General features: G+C 39.3%; 1 protein-coding gene across 1 annotated transcript in view; it reads left to right on the top strand.

The window, feature by feature from the left end:
* The window catches only part of CALD1 (caldesmon 1), a 95,735-nt gene that overhangs the window by 69,320 nt on the left and 17,295 nt on the right, over positions 1 to 9,120 (top strand). The window contains exon 5 of the mRNA XM_009081964.1: positions 4,809 to 4,951. Within this exon, the coding sequence (XP_009080212.1) occupies positions 4,809 to 4,951 (143 nt within the window). The remainder of the gene's footprint in view (positions 1 to 4,808; positions 4,952 to 9,120) is intronic.

Here is a 9,120-nt window from a genome sequence, read left to right as displayed (position 1 = left end):
CTGAAATAAATAGGGATGAAGCTACTTAAGTGCTTAAAATTAAATAAATGCTTAAGTATTTTGTTCTTTGGGGGCTTTAGTACCAATTCCTGTTTGTCTTCAAACAAATATTTCAGGAAACTCAGTTCAGTCAATAATATAAATACAAGGATGGTTTGCACCCTAGGGATGAATTTTTCAGGACAGTATCAATTAATCATCCTTCCCTGGTTTCCTCTCACTTTACTGTGAACTTTCTCCCTGTGAATGAAACCTACTCTTACAATAATAATAATAATCATCATCTAGGCCCTTTGACCACCTGACTGCCTTAACTAATGATTTTCTCCCAAACTGCAATACCCCATGATATAAACTGTGCATACCCAAGATTCTTCTTTTGTTTTAAAGAGAAATTCTACAAATTTTACTGCATTGCATTTCCACTGTAAACACAGGAGCTGGTGCCATGGTGTTTTACTGTATGGTAAGTAACTCAGATTTGGGGAACATTTGCTCTTCAGGTTACAGCTGGACACAGGGAGCCATGGGCAATGTGTTGTAGCAACTGTGCTTTTGGTTCAGTGCAGCAGGTATCATAATACCCTGTGCTTCTAATTAGATGAGAGTAGTCAGGGCCTTGGAGGTTTGTACCCATTTGGGTTCAGCCAGGGCTGTGGCTTAAAGGAAGCAACAGCACAAAGATCTAGTAACAGGCAGCTTGCTGCCCATCCAGCTGCTTGGAAGCATTGAGGGTTGTAGAGGGTCCACACCAGGGGCCTTTAGTGGCAGATTAATTTGGAACATGCTGTAGATGCTTAGCTCACCCTCAGAGGGTGTTGAAGGCAAATCATGTCACAAGGCTGTATGTCCAGTTGTCTGGCTTGATCATCCAATGTGTGATATTTTGAGTAAGTTTTGCATGTGATGGAGAAGGAAGATGAAGATGGTTAGAAGAAAGATTCTTAATGAGCTAGGAGAAAGACTGATGATACTAGGAGAAATTACTCTAGTAAGGGGAAGAGTTGAGTGAGACCTGGTGGAGATGCTTCAGAATGGTGCACTAGAAAAAGTAAACAATCACTCTAAATTAACTGGACTGTGAAAGTGGAGGAAAGAACTGCATAAAAAAATAAGGGATGGATTATAATAAGAGTCCTTCAGAAGTCAGAATATATATAGCTTCCAATATTCACTTTTGCAAGCAATATTTGAATATCAGAGTAAATGTAAGGAGTCTGTTACTGACCACAAACTTTGGTTTGGGGGGAACTTGAGACACAGTTGTCCTGCTTGTACTTATGTAGATCTTGGTCATCTCTCACTGGAGCTCTCACCATGCTTTTAAACCCTACCCAGTGGGCTAGATTATTCCAGGAAAGTGGTAAGACATAAAAAATTGCTTGTGACTTTAGCCTTCCTGTCTTTGGATGCTCAAGCTGAGACATCTTAATAGAACCCCACTTTTCATGCAAAGGTGAATACCCATCCACTGAAAGGCAAATCTTTTGCATGTGTATCTATCATGCTGAGCATTCGAAGTGTTTTGAAAAATCTCAGTTGTTGCTTCTTGACTGGTGAAAAAAAAGTGACAAACTTGGACTCCAAACCAAGGCAAGATCAGACTCCTAACTCCACTCCTCCCCACCCCGTCAAGGACATACAAATTCAGTGAGGTCTATTTCTGAACATTCATGCATTTAAGAGGATGTCAGTGTTGCATGAACAAGATCCTGAAGGAATACAGTGTGTCTAAATGGCCTGATTTTGTTTTTGCTATTGTGTTACACAAGCACAAGTTTTTTCTTAATGTGCCCAAAACCTGGCCCTCGAAGTTCAGGAAGCAAGCAAAATTTTTCTCCTTTTCTGAACTGTTGCACAGTCTTTTATTCTTAAAAGTGACCTGAAATGTTCATAGGAACAAGCTTTCTCATGATGTGAGACTTCTGGTATTTCCTGCTCCCAGTTTGGCTAGACACACCACAACAGTTGCTTTTCTCATGGTGTTTGGGTATGGTAGTTGTCTCTGCATGGAAGCCCTAGACCCAGATGCCCACAACTTTTAAGTCTCCCAAGTAATTGAGCCCAAATAAGGAATCAAATTTGGCAGATGGCCCCAACCTCAGTAACTGATTTGCTTCAGTCTGAAGGTGTGCAAGCTCAAGATGTAGAAATCTCAACTCTCAAATACTAGCATAGAACTCTAACAGGGAAAAAAAGAAAAAAAAAGCAGTGCACAGAAAAATTAAAATCTAAGTAAACAAAGCTGGAAATTTGTTAAACATGCCTTTGGTCCTGTTCTATGTTGGTGTCAAGATTTGTGAGAACATGTGAACTGTTTCAGTTCCAGTAGTATCACCCATCTGCTCCAAGTGGAGTCACCCTTTTACTGAATTCAGCAGAAGTTGAATTAGTCTGTAATTTAGGGAAAAAGTGAAACAACTTTTTCTGTTGCCTGCCTTTGGAATGGGATGCAATGGTTTCTGCTTCTGTGCTAATCAATCTTTGTTTTGGCATTAAAATTAGTAGGAGAGGGATTGGGCCCAAAAGCTGTGAAATGTTTCTGTAATATCTTAGTTTGCCATCTTTTTGAATACAGAAGCCAAGCTGTGTTAATGGTTTTCTCAAATGCAGACACATTATCATAAATCCTACTGGCTTCTGAAATGCTATTTCCCAGCCTTCTAAGTTTTAAACTATATTGTTTTAATACTAGTTTTCTCAGTTATTTCAATTAAGATGTAAGAGATATGACCCTCCCCAATGGACCTCAGGCAGCTGGAAGTGTTGGCTTTTTAAGGAGACTTAGAAAGGGCTTGATGAAAATCTCAGCAAAGGAAATCCTATGCTCTCAAAATCCCAACACAGACATCCTGGCATGTGAAATCTTGCACCGATTAACATAGCTGGTTTCAGTATCACCCTGACTGGGACTAAAGGGTTAGGAGATTGCTAACAAGCAGCAGAGAATTCTGGTGGGAATATGATCACTAGCTACAATCCTACCCAGATTTGGGAACACCCAAAAGATGTTACTGTCTGATGACATTCGTTAGGATCAAAGAATAGCCCTGGTTGTCTCAGCCCTGTCCCTAGAAAACTGTAAGCTATTCCTTGAGGCTTCTAGTAATAATGGCTTCACTTGTAGCAGTTACAACATCATGGCCAAAGAATGCATGGCCGTGGAAGCTGAACTCCCCTCTTGTCCATCAGGGTGCTAAAGCCCCATTGGCAGGGGAGGGTGAGAAAAATCTGCACCGCTGCTGCCTGTTCTCAGGACAGAGGAAATGACTCTGTGGGTTGTGTCCAACATCCTTCACCAGCAGCAAATTTGTTCAAGTAATTTAACCATCCTGTACTCATGTACAGTGTGTGCCACCATGGTATTGTCTGTCCTATCAGTTTCTGTGAGCAAACAGCCTGGCCTCAGGTAAAGTCAGAGACTGACTTTGGGACTTAACTCAGCAGCAGCCTAATTCAGTACCTTGGGAGGATCTTGACTATGAAGACTGAACTCATCCTTTGTTGGTAAAGATATTGCAATTCCAGAAGTTGCTCTTTGATGAGGAAGGATAGATATTTCATTTGATTTGAGGGCAAGGGTGTGTTCTAGATTTTTATTTCAAGGTGCAGCTTAGGAGAGCATAAAAGCAATATTTTTGCAGACATGTGACTTGTGGAAGATCTTTTTCTTTCTAGTTAGCAAATGGGATAGCAACAGGCTTCCAAGGGACAAAAGTATTTATTCTCTAAAGTTCTTCATATGAATTCTTCACAGAAGGTATTTCTAGCTTGCCTGGTAGAATCTTCCTCCAACATGGTAGAGCTGGGGGAAGCAAAGAAATATTTTGGAGGTAAATGTTTCATCTGCTGCTGTTGAAAGTTTATTTTTGCAGGTAGTCTTAACTAGCTGAGTGAGAATGTTTCTACCTGAGGTTAAAGAACTTTAATCAGTCCACTTTGAGCTCTTAGCAGCATCTAGCCATGACTCAACCTGCTGATATAAGGCCTTCTGTGGTACTGACAAATGCTCAAGCTCGGAACTGGGAAGGAATAGTGAAGAATTAAATCCACGTACTAAATATACTTGATTACTATGAAGTATCCTAGGGCAAAGCTTTGTAAGGATAAAGGGAATTTTTGCTCTAGTGTTTTCCAGTGTTTGAATCTTCATAGGATTAAATATTCATGGCTGGTAGCACTACCCATGACTAGCCCCTTGTAGGATTGTGCTTTCTGTCAGGGTAAATTTTATTCTGATATAAAGATAATTTTTTTGTTTGGCCATTATTCTTACAACACCAAAGTATCCATCTGCTATAATACCAAAAAGATCATGCACTTTGTCAAGCAAGATGGACAATCAGTGGTGGTGATGTGCTGTTTTTATTGCACCAATGCCCTAAACCTTGTAGCAAGAGTGTCTTGACAAGCTTAGACCCAAAGAGTTTGCAACCCAGAATCTCAAGAGGTGACAGGTGAAAGATGCTGCAGCAGGAGGGAAGAGGGTTGGGATGCAGTTGCAGAATGAAGCAATGTGGTAGCATAGTCCCCACAGCCGTAACAAATTTTCACAGAGGACTCATAATGTTATACAAGATGCTTTGATTTTGAATTCAGATCAGGACAGCAGAGTGATGGTTGAACACAGTTTAGAGCTTTACAGACTACTTCTGCCATAAAGCAAATAGACATTTTGAAGACAGTTCCCATGAATACCAAGAAATCTGTGTTTCTCAGCTTTATTTAGAATGCCTCATTGTGACTCCTTTTTGTTTTTTGTTTGTTTGTTTGTTTTTGTTCTGTGATTTATGGTATCTCCTGAACAGGTAAAAGATGACAAAGAAAAAGCACCTAAAGAGGAAATGAAAAGTGTCTGGGATCGTAAGAAAGGTGTTCCTGAACAAAAAGCACAGAATGGAGAACGTGAACTCACTGCTCCAAAACTTAAACCTACTGAGAATGCTTTTGGGTAAGTTCCAAGTAAGAACTGGGTTTGCTTGTGTTGTACAGAACAAGGGGCCATCTCTGGGTCTCTGCTTAATAACCTTGTGGCAGCTGAATAGAGGAATTGGGTTGGCAACACCAACAGAGGCTGAGGCATCCATTGGGTTGTAGGTATGTAGGAATGTAGTTTCTGATGAACAGCAGTCACGTTGTTGCAGTAACAACATGAAGTACAGAAAGCAGATGGAAATATCCTTACTCCCTTGGTAGAGACAAGGACCTTCTTTTTGCTTTGCTGAGGTTTTCCTTCCTCTGCACAGAGGCCAATAATGCCAAACCCCCAGATTTTGTGTTCTCTAATTTTTTAACTCAGACCTCAGACTCTACTGAAGTAATCTATTTCCAATTACCCACCCATTTTTAATTAGGATCTCCATAGCAGAATGAAGCACAATCCAGTTGGTAACTCTTGAAAGAGCTTCTCTCTTGATTTCAAGGCAAACCTTGAAGTTAATGGTTTCTCTAGAAAAGTGGGTTTTTTTTCAGTTAGGTGAAAACCTCTCCTGGCCAAAATGTTGAGTTTGGTTTGGTTGGTTTTGGCTCTTTTTTTGGCTTTTTATAAGCATTGTCACAGTTTGATTTTTGTTTTTCATTGTAAGGAAATATTTGCCTTGTGGCTAAATTGGGAAATTCAATGAACTTAAGAAATTTCTCATGAAATTTTTTTAAAAAGGATCCTGCCTCCTAAAGGCAGGGGATACATGAAGAAGAAATGAAGTTCTTCCTTTTTCTCAAAAAACCAAGACTGAGTAGGTTAGAAATCGAAGTTTTTCTCCTTCTGCATCTTTTTTCCTCTTTTACATTGACAACAGGCAAAGAAAAGGTTAAGCTCTCCAGGCACTTTGAGAAATCTGTGCATGGCAGATGGGATTTGGTATTGTATCACAGCATTCCCCTCATGATTCTTCCGGGAAAAACAAACTTTCTCAAAATAAAATGCAGTTCAAAAAGACCCTAAGGCCAAAAGACAGACAGAATTGTATATGGAATAGCAGGAAATTGGCTTTGCTCAGAACTGTCCTGCGTGGGTCACACCACCAATAACATGGGAATGGTGTTCTAAAAATATTTCTGTTGTGTTTTCATTTGCTTGACTTCCTGTGGGAGACAGACATCAGTAGCAACATGGAGATTTGAGTTTCCACTCCTTTTATTCTATTTCTGTTTTTCTACTACTGTTTCCCAAATGTGCCAAGAAGCCTCTTTAATAACCTTTTAGCAGCTGAGTAGAAGACCTGGGTTGGCAACATCTGCAGAGGCTCCAGCATTTGTTGAGTTTTTAGGTATGAATTAGGGCTCCTGGCCTATTTTCTAAGGACCTGCACCCACAGTGTTGGGCTTTGTTAGGAAATCTTCTTTCTTCTTTTTTTTTTCGTTTTTAGGTATGAATTAGGGCTCCTGGCCTATTTTCTAAGGACCTGCACCCACAGTGTTGGGCATTGTTTGGAACTGTTCTTTCTTCTTTCTTTTTTTCTCACATGAACAGGTCAGATACTAGTTAAAAAGAATGTAACTTGGCTAACTCTCCACGGTGAGGACTGAGAACAGAATAAGATAGCACAGGCAAAAGAAAAATTTTCTCTGTGTCTTTTTTGTTATGTCAGTCAGAAAGAAATACGGAATAAACTCCATTTTATGGCTTCCCCTTCCCGTCTCCCCTCCCACCTACCTTCTTCCCTATTCTCATACAGGACTGCAAAAGCCCTAAATATGCTGTAACATGTTCTTTCACATTGTTCTGACATTTTTGGCTCCCACAAACCACTTCTTTCCTTTTCCTCCTTGTCTGAAAGCTGGCAACCAACTTCATATCGTAGACCAAAGAGCTGCTTACAAAACTCTTCCTCCACCCAGCACCTCAATCCTCATTTTCCAACGCCGACAGTAGGGAACAGAGGTTCCCAGAATCTGCTGAAAACTGAGGAGCTGGAGGTAGAGAAAAGTCAGGAGAATTACTGCCACTTTATTGTTTGCTATTTTGGATTATGCAGAACCAGTGGGGGAAGGCCTGTGAGCAGCATGAGAATAAAATAAGCTGGCAGATTTAAATGTCCTTTGTAAGGAAGCCAAAATAATCACCTGAGGTCTCCAAACAAAAATGTTAAGACTAGATTGGCTTTTATCAGTTGAAAGCTGAGAATAGCTAATTTCATTGAGGCTATCTGCACTGAAGTTACTGAGGACTAACATTTCTTCTGTGCTGATATAAAACAAAGTGGGTATTTATTAAGAGAATCTTGGCAAATGTTACAGTCTTCATTCTCTTAATTCTGAAGGCTGAGTATTTGCCCTTGCCAAGGAGATCATTATGTTTATCAGAAGTGACCTCTTACATCTATTTTGGGCCCAGAGCTTCCAGGTCTTGATGGGCTGGTAACACAGACTTCAGAGAACAAGAGGTAAAGTAAAAAACCACCCCAAAACCCAAACAAAAACCAACCAACCAAAAAAACCAAACTCAAAACCCAAGAGGTTCCTGGGCTTGTTTGCTACAGAGGCTACAACCTTGCAATGAAGCAGGACAGCCTTAAGATAGCCAGAGGTTTCTCATGTCCTGTGCAGGATCTTTGGGAATACTTATTGCCTTATAGAGGAACATTCTGGGTTCTCAGCAACTCTGCAAACTGAATCAGAGGTATATCATGATGGACACCCAAAATGATACCTCACACCTCAGATATTGCTCCTCATTTTGTTTTTGAATGGGCTACGTGAAATTTCAAATGAAGTTTCCAATGTTTTCTAGCAATGCTTTAGTTAATTGTGTATGTGTTTTTCATTTTAAAATGTGTTAGTTCATTTCTGGTATTTGTACCTGATGCAAGCCCTTATTTGTGACCACTTAAATTAACTTGACACTTACGATAGTGACATTGCAGTTCTACTCTTATAGTGTAAATGATTACAATGCAAAAATCCCATGCAGAAATAGGACATGGAACAGAAAAGGATTGAGATATCATGATATTAGGGAAATATAAATTATATACTTGTAACTCTAGGTTGGAAAATCAGGCAGAATGTACTGGGGATACACATATTCACAGGTCTCTAGGGCCTTAGCTTTAGCTTTGCAATGTTAGAGTCTTGCATAGAAAACACTTTCTGAAACCAAGTAAATATATTGCAAATTAAATACCACATGCTGCTTCCTTAGTACTGAACTGGAACAGATGAAGTTACCTATTTCACCACGTTTTTTTAGTGATACAATGCCTAAATCATGCATGCCACACTAGAATCAAATTTCATCTGAGTTGGTAAGATGATGTGGGGGCAGAGAACTCTATTAGTAGATTCTATTATGATATCAAAGCCACAAATAATTCAGTTGTGTTCCTATAGCTTGTTTTAGATGGCTAACTCCATCTGGATGAGGCATCTCTCTGAATGAAGGGCACCTCTGCAGGCTTGGAGTGATTCACTGGATTGGAAATTTATATGATATTTGTTCTTCATGTTTTTCATCTCTAATCTGATCATCTCTAACAGTTATTGTTATTGTTGGAATGCCTGATTTGTACTGTCTTGTGGTATTATACTTTGCAACACTCTGGTTGCAATTAATATCCAGATGTTTTAGATGTTGACACTGTTGAAAGTATGCACTTCACCTATTCAAATTCCTTGGGTTTGGGTTTTTTTTTGTTTTGTTTTGTTTTAATTCTTCCTTTGTGTCTCATATATTATGGCCGGTTAGAAACTTCTATTTTTCTCCTTTGAAAAGAAATATATAATTTTCAGTTCCTTAATAAAATGTCATACTTTCCCTAGAAAATGTGAGAAAAAGACCTGATGAATCTATCTGTTCATACCTGGTGGGATAGTCAGTGATATGTGTTATAGATGAGATAGGAACCTTTTTAGGTTGAAGCTGTAAAATTCCTTCCCCTCTCTTATTTCTCTCTGTTTTTCCCAAGTCAAATAGTTTCTTTTGTCCCCAAAGATGCTTGCCTTTTATTCTAAAGGGTTTATAAAAACTATTTGCCTTTGAAAGCAAAGGATTAGTGCATCTTTTATTGCACAGAACATAGCATAATATTTTTGCTATGAGGATTTTGTACGTAAATTTATCCGATTTAAGGACAACAGCGAGGAGTTAATCATGACTTTATGTTGCTTTATTTTTCTGAA

The sequence above is a fragment of the Acanthisitta chloris genome, unplaced genomic scaffold (assembly GCF_000695815.1).
Source record: "Acanthisitta chloris isolate BGI_N310 unplaced genomic scaffold, ASM69581v1 scaffold2049, whole genome shotgun sequence".
In the NCBI taxonomy this organism is placed as follows: Eukaryota; Metazoa; Chordata; class Aves; order Passeriformes; family Acanthisittidae; genus Acanthisitta; species Acanthisitta chloris.
This window is presented reverse-complemented; position numbering and strand designations above follow the sequence as displayed.